Source organism: Trifolium pratense, linkage group LG6, assembly GCF_020283565.1.
Source record: "Trifolium pratense cultivar HEN17-A07 linkage group LG6, ARS_RC_1.1, whole genome shotgun sequence".
NCBI lineage: Eukaryota > Viridiplantae > Streptophyta > Magnoliopsida > Fabales > Fabaceae > Trifolium > Trifolium pratense.
Window position 1 is genome coordinate 42,373,555 of NC_060064.1, and position 16,848 is coordinate 42,390,402.

General features: G+C 31.4%; 2 protein-coding genes across 3 annotated transcripts; both read left to right on the plus strand.

Annotated features, from left to right (window-relative positions):
* The first annotated feature begins 633 nt into the window (after positions 1–633).
* LOC123892299 lies at positions 634–1,557 on the plus strand. The gene is made up of 3 exons (XM_045942095.1): positions 634–723; positions 878–1,174; positions 1,268–1,557. The coding sequence occupies exons 1-3, from the start codon at positions 634–636 to the stop codon at positions 1,523–1,525; spliced, it is 645 nt and encodes a 214-aa protein (XP_045798051.1). The 3' UTR covers positions 1,526–1,557.
* A 2,505-nt stretch (positions 1,558–4,062) lies between these two features.
* LOC123892636 (flowering locus K homology domain-like) lies at positions 4,063–10,640 on the plus strand. Of its 2 annotated transcripts, XM_045942479.1 has the most exons (9): positions 4,063–4,555; positions 6,984–7,085; positions 8,331–8,552; positions 9,048–9,106; positions 9,211–9,302; positions 9,415–9,527; positions 9,630–9,692; positions 9,896–9,972; positions 10,388–10,640. In XM_045942479.1, exons 1-8 carry the CDS (start codon positions 4,160–4,162, stop codon positions 9,962–9,964), a joined length of 1,116 nt encoding a protein of 371 aa, XP_045798435.1. In that variant the 5' UTR covers positions 4,063–4,159; the 3' UTR covers positions 9,965–9,972; positions 10,388–10,640. The 2 variants fall into 2 exon arrangements, 1 of the variants encoding a protein (XP_045798435.1); XR_006803232.1 differs by lacking the exons at positions 9,896–9,972; positions 10,388–10,640 and having other exon boundaries at positions 9,398–9,527.
* The last annotated feature ends 6,208 nt before the right edge of the window (positions 10,641–16,848 follow it).

The following is a 16,848-nucleotide window of genomic DNA, read 5'->3' on the forward strand; positions in this document are numbered from 1 at the left end:
GACATCATTGATATGAGTACACCAACCAACCGTTCAGGAAAACAGCTTCAAACTGCCTCCGAAATATATGATGTTGGATCTGTCATTGAATCCAAGGCCCCTTCTACAAAGATGCTGAAAAAACCTAAGAAAGAGTAGCTGCTGGAAGATGTTGAATGTAAAATTATGTTTCATATTTTGAATGTTGTTTATTTATGGTTTTTGCTGGATCAGACTTAATGTTCATGTTGACTTAAACAATCTTTTGTGCTGTCATCACCTACATACATTATTCCTAATATATTTGGGATGACCTTTCTTTTGAATGTATTGTAATGTGTTGCATCTAAGTAACACAAAATGACTGCAATATTATGTTATCTGAATTTATATTTTATGGTTGAATTTCTATTAACTATATTAGCCCACCTGTTTTAAACTTTTAAATTCATACTGTTACGTACTACCTATTATAAAGTTATGCATGAGTACATATTTTGGTACAACATTCAATTCTAAAACTGCTTACATTTATTGTCACGTACCAACCTTCAATTGATCATAATTGCAACAACTACTACAAAGTTCTATCTATAAATTTCATTTCACTTTGACATCTATGTCATTGTTTTACAATACATTTTCATAAGAGACATGGCTGTATATGCTTATGAAGATATCAATACAATTCTTGGTAGCAAGTTTCCAAAATTCATTTTAACTACAATACATGTCAAAGATGTTGTAAGTTATAAATTTCCTTTGTATTTAGATTTAGTTTTGATTTGTTATTAAAGGTTTCAAGATATTTTTATTATATTATTTTACAATGTTGCAGTCATTTGGTGAGATCGATCCTTTATTTGCTTATAAGTACTCTGATGAGTTAGATGAGTAGTGGAAAGTTTATGCAGGCAATCACTTACACACACTTACTTGGAATAAATCTCTTGAACAACCTCTAATAACAAATGGATGGACAGGACTTCGTGATCACTTTCACTGGGAGTCTCAGTTCCATAAGATTGATTTGGTCTATTATGGTGAAAACATGTTTCATCTGCTGCTTAATTTGACACAACCATGTTCAACTAATGAATTTCCTTCTTTTCACTCCCTTTCTACTAAACCCCCTGAACCACTGACATTTGATTTTGTTGTATCAAATGACTCAAATGGATCAAGAGAACCATTGGTTAAGTTTTTTCAACTTATTATACAATTTTGATTTTATAATATTACACATTAATATTTAAACATTTTCTTTAACATCAACCATATTATGCAGGTATTCACCAAGTGGTTGGGTGACTATATCACATCTTTTCATTCTTATTTGGTGCTGGAAGGACCAGTTGTTGAACCTCATTTAGCAGAAATTATTCAAACCCAAGGTTCAAATGGAGTAAAGGAAATAGAGTATCAAGCATGGCACAAGTTCTGCTCTGAAAATTTCTTATCATCTGGAGATAAACTCAAGTTTACTTTCTTTGATATTGCAAGGAGTAATAGAGTCGATGTTGATGTTGATAGAGCTGCAAATTAATCCAACAAGAACCTTATGCTATCTGTTGTAACCATTGCTGAGTTTAACTTTTATTATGCTAATGATCAATCCAGCTGTATTGGATTTGATCTTACTTCTCATGTCTGCTTTTTTTACTTTATGTTGGTACTAATAATTTAACATATTAGTTATATTTTATGTTATGTTGTTCCCCAACAACTGATATAACTTCTTCCCAACAAATGATAGCAATAAAATAAGCAACATAAAGTACAACTGCAGCAAAGGTTTTTTGATTATTAATCGTGTTTTGTTGACATCGATTCAAGACAAACACATGTAAGCTAATACAATTATCATGACTGGACTATATAGGATAGGCTTTGAATTTTTCTTCCTCATTTCATGTTCGATTTGCATAATGAAAGCGATGGCCATTTATTGTACTGACATATTTGGTATAACACACAAGTACACAAGTTAAAATTGCCGGTTAACCAATTTTTCAACTGCAAAAGTAGTTGTATGCATTTAATGCCTGCTTTTAACTTTAATTTTTAATTGACAATCAACTTATTATCCCTCCAACATCAGATATTTGAATTCCATTTCATTTTCAAACTTCCCACCAACATTTTCAATTATTTGAAATTCAAAGTTTAATATGTTTCAAAGTTAAAACTTGAAGGACTTTTATTTATACTTTACTATATCAGTTAGTTAGTTTAAAAATCATGTTAAAGCATTTTCTTCACTAATCATCATCCAACTTAAAAAGTTTAACAACATTCAGCCTGGAAATCAATTGAAGTTCATATGTAATCACTATTATGAAAACAATGTTGTTTTAGTTAAGCTAATTCAATGACTGTCGTACTATCAATTTATGTATTATCTTATAAAATATGATGTAATGAATAAATACTTAATTATATTATGCTTAATTTAAATTATAAATTAGTGTCCAAAGTAAACAGTTTATTTATTTAGTAACCTATCCCAATTGTGACTTTGAAATTTAACGGCATAATATTACGAGCTGTGTCAATGAAGAAGCCTATTAATCTATTTATATAATGCACAAAATTAATTTAATAACAATATGATGTATTCATATTGTAATATAACATTAACTTTCATGATTTTTACTTATATAAGTCATGCTTGGTATGAGATTAACTATCATGTTTTAAAGTTTTATGCAGAGTTTTATATGTAAATGAATATTAAGGTCATTGGTTATGAAATAAGTCATGGTTGATTATGAATCTGTTATGCTACTATATAACCACACTTATCACATCGAATGTTATAATAAAACATTAGTAATACATGGTTTAATCAAGAAAATGATACTCAAATGACATTGATACCTTACATCATCAATTGCTTTATTTATAAAATATTATTGACATACTATTTACAAATTACTTCTGTATTATCTAATTATGTCTTTTTGCAATTAAAAATAAGTTGTCGATAAAATTTTTATACTGAATGCATATTTGAAAAAAATATGCTTATTTTATAATTAGTATGTAAAATATATATTTTCCTTCTAATTTGCTATCGCAAAGGGTGACTTAACAAATTAACGTCGTAACATTACGACCCGTGCAAATGCACGGGTCTATTACTAGTTTTTTTTTTTTTTTTGGCTTTTTCACCACCAGTTGAATCTGGTTCGGGGGTCAGTTCTGGCATCAAGTGGTTCCAGCCCCCTCCCGATCGCAGTTGTGGGGGATCGAACCGCGGTCCTCCCTACCAAGTTCAGCACCAATCACCACTGAACCAACTAACGATTGGTGGTCTATTACTAGTTTATGTAAAAGAGACTGTTGGCATTTTTAACATATTTTTTAAATGGTTTATAGTACAATTCTTCTTTTAATTGCTGGATGATTCATAAAACATAGCATTGTTGTTTAAAAACACATTTCCTCTATTATTTTTGGATGAATTTCTTTTAACTTGAAATATGTTTTGTTTTGGTTACTAAATAACCCCAATCGAAAAATTTATTGAATACACAAGATAAATTTTCTACGGTCTCGTGATCACCTTGTTTAAGTGACCTTATTCATTTTTGGTGGTTTGAAATAGTTTTTTTTTTTGTTACAGCATTTTTTTAATTTCTTTAAAATAAGATAATTATTAAATTATTATATTTATTTTTGACACAAGATAATTATTAATTTACTAGCGGATCTTCTGCGACTGTCTGTGTCTAATTTAGGTCAAAAAAAGATGTGCATGTTATAGTGAGTTTGTTAATAAAATATTTTTGTTGCTACTAAAAAAAGTAAGGGTAGTGTTGATATTATGAAAATTTCACACCAAAACTATGTATCCTCTTTATATAAAATATAGACGTGAACAACAGATGCCTCACTTTCTTATCTTTATTAGTTAACTTCACTTATCAAGAATCCAAATCCTTTCTACAGAACTTTCTTATCTTATTAGTAAATTTCTACTCAGCTTGAAAAAAGCCTCAATCATAGATCAAGTATATAAGAAAATAAATTAAACAAAAAATAATGGTCATGTTGGATTTTATATAAAAACAACAACATAAAAGGTCATGTTGGTAATTGGGCAGTGATAAAACCCTATATTTCCTTCACCTGCAAATCCACTCTGTCTTTCATTCTCCAAACCAAAAGCAGAGCAATGTCGCAACAAGGTCAAATTCCGATAAACCCCATGGTTCCTCAGCAGAACCAAATGCCACCAATTCCTATGCAGCACCATCCCATGCAACACATGCATATGCACATGCCCATGCAGATGCACATGCCATTTCACATGCCGCATCAGCTCCCTTACTCCACCCAAGACGCCGCTGGATACCCCGCACCCGGGAAACGCCGCCGAGAGGATGAAGATCCGGGAACCACCACATCGGGGGAGCTATCGGCGGCCAAACGCGCAAAGGGACAGGATGTTATATTCAGAATCGTCGTTCCGTCGCGGCAGATTGGGAAAGTTATCGGTAAAGAAGGTTGTCGTATACAGAAGATTCGTGAAGAGACTAGAGCTAATATCAAAATCGCTGACGCAATTGCGGTAAGTTCTTTGTTTTTTCGGTGGAATTTGCCAGGGAAAAAGGGATTGTTTTTTTTTGTTAGAGCTAAGATAAATTAGGGTTTGTTCAATTTGTGTTTGGGGATTTTGGGGAATTAATTTGATTGTTTTATATTTGTGGTAGTTGTTTGGTAACTGATCAAGGGTGAAAAAAAATGATTAGGATAATCAAGTTTTTTATTTTATTTTAAAATAATTAAATCCGTGTAGAACTGGGTTATGGGCTTGTTGGAGAAGTTGAATTGTGTTTTCTTTAGCTGATTAGGTGATAAACTGCCTGAGAAATAAACTTTGGGAACGGGTGGATGTTAACTGTTTCTACTAAGAAATCAAGTATATACTTTAATCTGTTAAACCACAATTAGTTTCTATGCCTTGAATCTATCTAATGTCCCATCAGAGTTGAACTTGATAGCCGACAGTTAGAACCTATAGCATGGACACAGACTAATTTAAGAAAATGTCATAACTCAAAGCAATCATGTTGGTGTTGGACACTGAGACACGCCTAATCCAAGGAGTGTCCGTGGTTCGTAGGTTAGAACTATTTACATCTCAGTCTTTATTTCTTTAGCCAAGTTTACTTGATTCATCCCAGGTGTCTCTTCTTTTTTCAAGAGCATTCACCTCTTTCAACACTGCTTCTCTCCATTTTGGAACAATTAGAGCTTCTTGTAGACATTTTGGGATTTATATTCTAGGTTGTTACGAGATAAACTCATGAAATGGAGTGAAAACTTTTCACATGATGCATATTGAGAAATGTGTATGGAGGTTGGACACTGTTCCGTTCATATGAGCAATTGGAATGTTTAACAGCCTGTTAGACTTGAATTGTGAATAATTTGGATTTGGATCACAGGAGAACCTTACAGTTTGGTTAGGTTCAGTTTGTTGCTTTAATGAGATATTTCTTTACCGTGAAGTCACACAGCAGCATCCTGACATCTGCAGTGTTTTTGGATCCATTTCTGTTCTTTAGTTGTCATGCCCACAATTTCACGTCCTAAGATGCCTGCATTTTTATTTCACGCAATTTCACTTCCTAGGGTGTTTTTTTCTTTTTCTCTGGACTATTGGTTTGATATTGGTCCGGCGTTTATGTTCTGCTAAGTGATATAAATTATAGTCCAGCGAATTATGTTCTGAGTTCTGATTTGTTTTGTTGTTTTGGTATCCTGTAAAGACTAATTGATTTCCTAAACTTAGTTTTTATCATATTATGAAAGTTTGTCTCTTTCTGCATTAGATTTTCTTCATTCAATGTTTACTTTGTATTATGCCTATCTCCATCAGAATCTGCCTTCTGGAAACCGATTTGTACTTTGGGGCTTGGGCCACATTGGGTTTTCTGTATTCTTCCTATCTCCATCCATACAATTGTGGTGGAATTTTATTATATCCTCTTTGGATAGGAGGGTCATCCCATGCTAGTTTTTAACTTTTCCTATTAGATGTTCTCAATTGCTCTTTTGATCAATCACATGCTTCATAGTCTGCCTCCTCTAGTCTAGTTATTTTTTTACTATAACTCCATTGTTAGCAGTCAATTGAAGATTCTTGGTTGTGGTCTAATATAAAGAACCAATACTGGTTTTCAAAATTGTTTTTCCGCTGACTCTGATAAATTATGTAGCTCTGATATCGTAGAGAAGAGGAAAGTATTTGTTAGATTATTATTTACTATTGTAATCCAAAAGTACGAATACATTGCCGGATGTGTGGAATATGTTTCCTGTCGCCTCCTAGGATCCAAAATAAATAATATAGTTATAGTTTGTTTTTTTGACGCAGTATAGTTATATAAATATCATATATGTTTCATTTTTACGTGAAAGAGAACAAATCCTCCTTTAGTCTCCATTCTACCTAAAATGTCTTAATAAAATTATCATCATATAATAATATAATAGGTGTAAAAAAATTCCTCTCCCATCAATTATGGCTCGCGGAGATGTTTTTTGGATTCTGATGGGCTGATCACTTTTGATTCGAGATCGGGAGTTAGAGTCTAGTGGCATATCTATGGGTCGGGTTGGTGTCTTCTTTAGTGGTTTGGAGGTTGATGAGTGCCTTTCTAAGAATGGGATTACAAGTGGACGACCTCTTTTAGGTGGTGTCGGTTTTGGTTTTCTTCATTGGTGTTCCGCTTATATACGGTGCCTTTGTTTTTGTAGTTCTGTTTCTCCTGCCAGCCTTCTGTTCGTTTTGTACATAGACCGGTTATTAATAATAATATATTTTGCTGTTAAAAAAAAATTATAAATAGTTTGATATTTGAATTGAAGTGCTCAAAATGGCATTATAGTTTATATCAGTTTACTAATTTAAGATAATGTATCAAGTCATTACTGATAATTCAAACCAATTGGTGTTTACCGAATCCATTCTCATGTTTTTCTTATGGCAGAGACATGAAGAGCGTGTTATCATTATTAGTTCTAAAGACAGTGACGAAATGGTTACTGATGCAGAGAAAGCTCTAGAGCAGATAGCCAATTTAATTTTAAAGGTATGATATATATGATTAACTAAACATTGTTTCACCTTTAACTTTCACACTCTCCGTATATGCATGAGTATAGTATACACAATCTTTGGAATCGGGTTGACTTTTGAAGATTGGTTTGACTTTTGAATTGCTGACTGTGTCATTATTATAGATTATGCTAAAATCCTCCACTCAGCAGACTTTAACCATTTATTTATTTTTAAAACATGTGATTTGTTGTTATTCTTCTGCTTTAAAACCTCAGAAGCACTAATCTTTCCTTTTAATGTGTTCCAGCCCTTATATTTATACATCCATCTATTTTGAAAAATAAAGTGACCAAAGTGTTTTTGTGCCAAATGCTTAGAATGGTTAGATAAGCTCTAAAATGCTAAATCAATCATAAAATAAGAGTCGAAGCCATATTTTTTTTGGAAATGAAACCACATTATTTAATATTTTTTATTTTAATGTTAAATCTAATATTTTTAATACCTTTTTATCTTGATTTAAGATATGCATGCTGAACATATGAGTAATTGTAAAAGAGCTTGTTTTTGTATATGATGTAATCTTAGTTGGAGAGTCCGGAGAAAATTAGAAGACCGTGCGATAACTCTTATGGTTTAAGTATCTTGGATATATCATACAAAATAACAAAAATTTCAATGGAGATATCAACCTTATAATCCAAGCCCGAAATTTGGTGGTAAAGAGTCCACGAGAAAATAAGTTTAGTATTGCAGTGATGAGAATGTTAACTCACGACTAGGCCAAGGCATGATTAAAATGAAAGTACCAGAGGGAAGCCTATTGTTGACTTTAGGTGGTTTGTATTGTGAGGAGTAGAGCCATAGAAGCATTGGTAAGATGTATAGACCAGATGTAGAGCCGATCACATCTGGTGGGAAAAGGTTTTTGCAGTTGTTATTGTGTGTAATACCTTGTCGTGCCTGTTGTATGCTATCATTCTTATGAACTGCTGTTCCCCTGTATATCTTCTGTTGGATAAAATACTTCACTGTATCCATGCATCATATATTAAAATATATTTTTTATGTTCAATCATTTAGTAAATAAATTATAAACCTGATTAGGGGTCTTGAGCTATTAATTCATTCTCTTATAATTCTGATAGCCATGTGGCAACTTTTTGTTTTTTGTGAACTGCTTGTCCACTATTTTAAGAGATCACAGCTCACTATAGTTACCTGTGTTCATTGCTCCTATACAGATGAATTGATAAAGGTATGCTCTTTGTAACAGGAAGATGATAGCAGTCTTGATGCATCAAAAGTTACTGCAGGGCATGTGGCTGCCAATACAATAAGACTTTTGATTGCTGGGTCCCAGGCAGGTGGGTTGATTGGGATGTCGGGCCAAAACATTGAGAAGCTACGGAACTCTTCTGGTGCCATGATTACCGTTCTTGCACCAAGTCAGTTGCCTTTATGCGCTTCTGCCCATGAATCTGACCGAGTAGTACAGGTAGGATGTTTAAAGCCATGCTCATAACTTTTTTACTATGAAAGATATTGGCTATTTCTGAGACAACTTTGTAACTCCCTTTTACCATAACCTTTCAACATAGTAAGTAATAGTGTTTCCATGTTCAAATCAAATTATACTTTCTTTTAAAGGCATGATCATTATCTATAATTTTTTTATGAATATCCAAGTCAATTGAATTTTGATTTTCAATGCTATTGATTAAACAGATCATACCATTATGCTATTTAATTCTGAAGACGATTAACCTACTTTCTTCATAACTAAGCTGCTAAAATTACTAATTTTTGTACATTTTGTTGGTAAATACTCTGGTCGGCAAATTTTGCACTTAATATGCTACATACACCTATCAAGTATTATGGAGATGATTTGGCGATTTAAATTGGGTGTATGCTTTATGCTTTGCTCTTCTATTCTTGCTATTATGTTGTTTTGCTGCTGAATTTTTGACATGGTTCTTGTTGAATTTAGTTATCAGGAGATGTTTCCACAGTAATGAAGGCATTGGAGGAGATAGGTTGCCAGTTAAGGTCCGTTAATGAACTTCTGTATAGAATTCAAACCTTGTTTAAATCAACTTTCTAAATTTAATGTCATTTTGTCTCACCTGTTTATCAACCTATGTTTTGTTTAGGGAAAATCCCCCAAGACAAGTGATTTCAATCAGCCCAACATACAATTACGCTGCAATTCGACCATCCCAACCATATGTTGACCCAAATTCAGGTTATTTAAAGTTTTCTATATCAGAACAGCTTTTAGCTGCCATTTAGCAGTTATATAATGTTTTGAATATTGTCTTACAACCACTTCATCTCTAGGACAACCAATCTTGCAGTTGATTATGTTACATTCGAGATGCTGATTTCGGAAACAATGGTTGGTGGGTTGATCGGCAGATGCGGCTCAAATATATCAAGGATCAGAAATGAGTCTGGAGCAATGATAAAGGTTAGATTTCTAATTACTACTTCACATTGAAACATGGTCATGGTTCAAATATGTGAGCATCAATAATAAAGTCATTATCTCTTCAATTGGAAAATGTTGCAGGTTTATGGTGGAAAAGGTGAACAAAAGCATAGGCAAATTCAATTTGGTGGTAGCGCCCAACAGGTGATTTTGTTATCATTACTTTACCCTTCTAATGTTTCTGAGGAAAGTGAGGCGCTTTTCAGTTCATATAAAATGCTAGTTTGATTCAGTTTTCAAATCATGGGCAAACTTCTATGTCTATCTTTTTACCATTCTTTGTTGGTTTTGTTCTGTTGCAATATCTATTCATACTGTTTTTTGTTGAAACTTTACTTTTTGAACAGGTAGCTTTGGCAAAACAGAGAGTTGATGAATATATATACTCTCAGTTGATACAACAATCTGATACTTAACAATCAGCGTAAGTATTTAAGAATTTGGTAAATTGAAATGTAAATTTTTGAATAAACGAGAAACTTTGTAATAACAAAGGTTCTTCACTTTATGTAAAAGCTTTTAATCCCATTTTTAAAGGTGAAATGTTATGGTTCTTTGTAGTGTAAAATTGTTTTAGCATTTCTTTGAGATTTAATGAATTTGAAATGAAATATCCTTAACATTATAGCTTGAGTTATGTCTTTAAATACTTATATATCCAAATACTTCAACCATTAAATTACAAATGAGCGAGAGTAAGGATAATATTGAAACCTCAAAAAAAAAAAAGGATAATATTGAAACCACGCGGTCCAAACTCATGTTGAAAACGATTAATATGCTTTGGTTAACACTGGTAGTGCTTTGTTTTGAAATTAATAGATTTCTGGTCTATTCAGTTTCCAGAGATGACAGACCTGGAAAGCCAAAATCTCTAGCCTCTGTCAAACTTCTGCTATGAATACAATCCAGCTCTGTTGCTTGACTATATCACATGGGTGCTTATTTGTTGTGACTTGTTAGTAGATGTTGATTGTGTTGTGTATTTTGAATTAGATGGATAGCTTTATTTTTTGATATATTATATTAGGGGATCAATTTGCTGCTTGTACCGTATCAACTGTTTTAATATAGCTTTATTTTTTTGATATATTCATATAATATTCACTCTAAAGAATATGAATGTTAGGTATGTTGCACTTTTTTGTTTAGCATAGCTATGATGATTTTCAGATATTAAACTAAATCGCGTTTCATATTATGAACTCAAGTGGAAGGTCCTTTGACTTAATTTAAAATTTTAAATAGGCCACTTATCATTTTGTATAATATTTGATGTTCAAAGTTAGTCCTTTATTAATTCTAACCTTGATCACAATGTTGAAAATGTTAACCGTTTTTGTAAAACAAGTGACGATATGTTTCACAGGTGTTTTTTTATTGCCAATCACTTGTAATTGTGAAATAATAGTGACGATATGGATTTAATCTTATCATGGTAATTTTTTTTATGAGTTTAATTGATATGTACTGACGGTATAAAATAGGTTTACACCATCGTCCAATAAATAATTATCATTTTGTCATGTCAAGAAAGTGGAGTGATATGGCGAAAATTATTTTTCACCGTCGGTGCATATTAATTAAATTCTTTTTTTATTGCCAATCACTTGTAATTGTGAAATAATTAAATATATTTGACTTTAATTGTAGATAATTTTAAAGGGACACTTGATTAATCTTGATTTGCTGACCATATATAATTTTTAGAGTTTAATTATTATACACTGGTAATAATATTGTAAAACAATTATACAATGACATTCAATGAGAGGTTACTATCTTTTCATGACACATTCATTTTATGATCTCACTTTTTTTTATTAGTTTTTAAAATATCTTCACAGATATCTATTTAGCAATTTGATTGGATGCATATGTTAAAAATTTTACGCCATTGATGCATAGAAATTAATCTCATAATAATTTGTGGAGGCGGAGAATCCATTACTTAATATTAACGTTTATTTGTGGAGCATGTCATATCCTTTCATTAATAATTATTTTTGACCATAAATACGAATGAATGTTTGAAATTTAGATTCATATGAGAAAAATCAATGAAAGGGAAAAATCTTGAGGACTGAAATTGCTTAAAAAGAGAGAGAGACTAAAATCGCTTAAAAAGAGAGAGACTAAAATAGCATAATTGTAATATTTGAGACTAAAAAGTGAATTTAAGCCAATATTTTATATTAATAGAATCTATAGTCTATATACAATTAAATTTGTGTGAAATTAAAGATATTTTTTATTGTGTGTAAAATTATAAAATGTGGATTGTTGTGGAACCCAAAGTGTAATATTTTAATTAGTGTTTTTTTTTTTTTTGTGACACTACTATTTGAATTAAATGTTTATGACATAAAAGAATGAACAAAAAATAAATTTTAAATATTTTCCAACCTAGCTTCTTCCTTTTTTTGTTAACAGAAAATATTTCCCTACCTCTTAACCTTGAATCATTGCTTTCAAAATAACATAATTAGAAACGTATTTGTTGTGTCAACCACACATTCCAGCTTGCCAGATACCATTCAAACAAGCAATACGTTTGATTGCTGAAACATTAATGTGACAAAGATAGCTCAACACCGGACCCGGATTTCGTGCAGTCGAATTTTCCTTGCAGTCATGCAGTTGTCGCTTTATGATCGTCCGATCAAGATCGGGCGATCAAGATCGGGCGATCATGATTTAACAACGGTATTTTTTATAGTATTTATTTAAACCGTCCGATCATGAACGGACGGCTATCAAGTGACTGCACTGAAAATTCGAATGCACCTAATCCAATTCTCTCAACACCATACATAAGAAAGACCCAGATTTTAAAAATAAAAATAAAATGGAAATTAGAATAACAACCATTCGTCTCTCACATTACGGATTAAAAAAATAGTGATTTTGATGTAAAATAATTTAGAGATTAGTTTTTAGAAATTTTTAGAAAAGTTGAATTTACTTTGTGTTTGTTTATTATAATAAAAATCACTTTTTTAAAATAAAATAATCTTTAGTTTGTTTGGATAGAACTTATAAAAGTGATTTTTTTAATTATAAATAAATTTCTTTTTTTAACATTTATTTTCTCTCTCATCTAAAAAAAATCTATTATTTTATAAGCTACTCTTAGTAGCTTCTCATTTTTAGCTATTTTCTGATTATTTTTAACTTCTGATTATTTTAAAAATCTGTAACAAACAGATGCAAAACAATTAAAAGTGATTATTTTTAGGGTAAATGATCATTTACCCCCCTGCAAAATAAACAAATTTTCATTTACCCCCCTGCACAGATTTTTTTTCTGTTTACCCCCCTTGCAAAAAATAGATTCCCTCATTTCGCCCCCTGGGTGTACAGCAGGACAAGTGACTATGCAAACCTGTTGACGTGGCTTGTACATGTGGAAAAAATCATTTATATTTATTTTTTAAATTCCACGGCAGATAATATTTTTTTAAAAAAAAATAATAATTTTTTTCCTACAAAATAAAAAAAAAATCTGTTTTTTTTCCCCAAATTTTTTTAAAAAATTCCTACAAAAAAAATTAATTTTTTTTCATACAAATGATTTTAAAAAACTTTCCAACAAAAAAAAATTTCCTCCCAAAATAAAAAAAAAAAAAAGAATTTTCTTATTTTTCTCCCAAAATAAAGATTTACTCCGAAATAAAGTTTATTTCCGAAATAAAAATTTTAATGATTTATTTTCAAACTTTTTGAATTAAAAAAAACATAATCTTTATTTTTTTAAAACAAAACTTTATTTTTTGTTATTCTCTTTGAATTAAAAAAAATAGAAAAAGATTTTCAAAAAAAATATAAAATAGGAAAACAAGTTTTATTGGTGTTTTCCTCTTCTATCAAAACCATTTGCCCTAAAACTAGAAAATTATAAAGAAGCAGAAGACAATATAATGATGTAGAAGATGATTTCGGCGATTGAAGAAGACGACGACAAATACAATCATGACGGTGGAAACAAACGATTACGGCGAAGATTCTGTTTTTTTTAATTCAAAAAGATTTGAAAATAAATCTTTATTTTTGGAGTAAAATAAGAAAATTCGTTTTTTATTTTATTTTAGGAAAAAAATACTCAATAATTTTGTACGAAAAAAAATTATTTCTGGGAAATTTTTTTTAAAATTTTGAAAGAAAAAAAAACAAAATTCGTTTTTTAAATTTTGTAGGAAAAATTTTTTTTAATTTTTTTTTTGAAAAAAATATTATCTGACGTGAAATTTAAAAATAAATATAAATGATTTTTTTCCATGTGTACAAGCCACGTCAGCAAATTTGCACAGTCACTTGTCCTGCTGTACACCCAGGGGGCGAAATGAGAGAATCTATTTTTTGCAAGGGGGTAAACAGAAAAAAAATCTGTGCAGGGGGTAAACGAAAATTTCCTTATTTTGCAGGGGGGTAAATGATCATTTACCCTTAATTTTTAAAATGTTTCATATAGGATTATTTTTAGTAGAGAAAATCTATGAAAACTTTAGAAGAAGCATAAAAAAGTTTGAAGATAATTTTTTTAGGAAATTTACAGATAAGTTTATCTCAAAAACACTTATTTTATTGCAAAAAATTCAAGACACACGGTGATACCCAATCGTTTCAAAGAAAATAAATGAGTGTAGAATATTTTGCTGTAAATTTTCTTTTCTTTTGCTGAGAATTTTATTAAGGAAGAGGGATTAAATGAATGTAGTGGCAGAAGGGAAAATGAGGGTAAAATAATAAGAAGAATTTTACTAAACACTAAACAGCCTCATCCTTGATAATGAAAATTCAAAAATGACATGTATTAGTTTATCTTTGTTGGGGTCATGACTAATTGACTATTAGGAATAATCTATATTGAATTAACGGTAAGTATACAAGTGAATTGAATATTATATTTTAATTTAATTCAAAATCTTCCTTACTTATATGTTGTTCAACTTTCATGTTTACAAAAAATGTGAGACTTCTATATTCTAACTTCACATTTGCCACACAACAAGCACCTCTTCTGGTGCGAGACAACACCCCATCCAGTGCGAGACAATTCTATCACGTACACTTTTTTTTTAAGGAAAAAAAAGTGTCGTTTTCACTGCTTAAACAGGACACACTGTTCAATCACCATTTGTCAAGAAGACTTTCGACACAATGAGCCGGTGAAACATTTTTTCAAATCATTGACTCTAATACTATTGTTAGGTTATGATGGAAGCCCGAGAGATTATCCATATTGGACAAAGAGCAACCACATAAGTGAGTTGAACATTACATCTTAACCAAAAATCTTAAAACGTTATATTTATAGATCTCTTACTTATATATTGTTCAACCTTCACTTTTTCATACAATGTGGTGGGACTTTCAACCCACACTTGCTACACAATGATCTCATAATATTATTTTTCTTTAAAAAATCCCATACAACTATTTATATTTTAAAATATCACTCAAATATTAATTAAATTTTTCAACTAATATTATATATTATTGTATTTCTATTTTATTCAATTTATTTTTTAAAATGGAAAAATATTAGCAATGTTAGTTTTTATGTGAAAGTGAGATCGAACCCTAGACACCTTTAACACTTATTTGAGTAATTATTTTATCCAATTACAAGTCATCCTCATATATATATATATATATATATGGGTTGCTAATTATTTACAACCACCTAAAAACATTAAGTTGTAAATTAGCAATGCGCACATTTTTTAATTGGACTAAAAATACCCTTAATCTTTATCTTTATTATATAAAACTAATAAATTGAGGGTTAGTTTGGTAAGTTTCATTAAATTACAACCATTTTACTAATTTACACCCACTTATTAACATTTATGTTTGAAACAGACAATTATAAAGATGGTACAGGCCAAATAAACAAAACATGAAAAATAGACGGTAAAACAATCACTGGTGAACTTGAAGGAGGTTATTTGGCAGCCACCTCCCCCTCAGTGGATTAAATGCAATACTGATGGTGCTTCAACACCTACGGCATCTGCGTGTGGAGGAATTTTTAGAAATAGCAATGCAGAGTTCTTGTGCGCGTTTGCTTCTAAAACAGACATGGCCTCTGCTTTCAGTGCAGAGCTTTGTGGTTTTATGACTGCAATTGAAATTGCAGATGCTAGAGGATGGAGAAATATGTGGATTGAGTCAGATTCAATGCTTGTAGTGAATGCTTACAAATCCTCAAATATTGTGCCTTGGTCTTTAAGTAATCGTTGGTTCAACTGTATTAAGCTTGCAGGTCACATGAACATTATTGTATCTCATATTTTTAGAGAGGGTAACCATTGTGCAGATAGATTGGCTAATGTTGGTCTTAATTTAGATAAGCTCACCTTGTGGAATGATATCCCTTTTGTTATTAAAGATAGCTTTGAATCTAACAGGCTTGGTAAACCCTTCTATAGGGTTGTACTTAGTTAGGGAGGTTTTGGTCTAGTCCCCCTCCTTTTTTTTTGTATCTCTATCCTCATCTATCTATTTATATATCTTTTGAGGCAGTAGCACTTTGCTACTCCTCTTTTTTTTTTAAAAAAAAAAAAATCACTGGTGAACGAAAAAAAAATTTCTACCCCAACAATCTTCCATCTACCCCAACACAAATTTTTTAATGACGAAAATGCCCTCCTATATAAAGTAAAACCGTAAAAAAAAATTCATTTTCCACTCACATCTCAAAAAAAGTGTTCCGGTGTTGTGAAAGAGGAATTTGAGAGAGTAAGTACGAATAACAAACCGGAACTCTTTTTTCAAGTGTTCCGGTATGAATATTCATACCGGAACACTTTTGTTTATGTATTCCGGTATGAATATTCATACCGGAACACTTGAACACTTGAAAAAAAGTGTTCCGGTATGAATATCCATACCGGAATACATAAACAAAAGTGTTCCGGTATGAATATTCATACCGGAACACTTGAAAAAAAGTGTTCCGGTATTAAAATTTCTCATCTGTTTCGCTTGTTAATGTGTGCATACCGGAATACTCAAACCCAAGTGTTCCGGTATGCATTTTTAAACTGTATTTGCATTTTTTTTATTAATGAATTTTTTTTATCAGTGGTGCGTATCAGAGGATGCGATGGTGGAATTAGGCGTTCCGAAGATCTCAGACATGAAGAGTTTCTACGGCGCCAGGCGGAGGAGCAGCAGGAGGAGGAGGAGCTTGTGCCGGAGGTGCCACCTGTGGTGCAGCCTGTGGTGTGGCCTGGAGGACCGATTGATACTAGTCTTCTGACACGGTATCATGAGCACGTTGCTCGTCATGTAT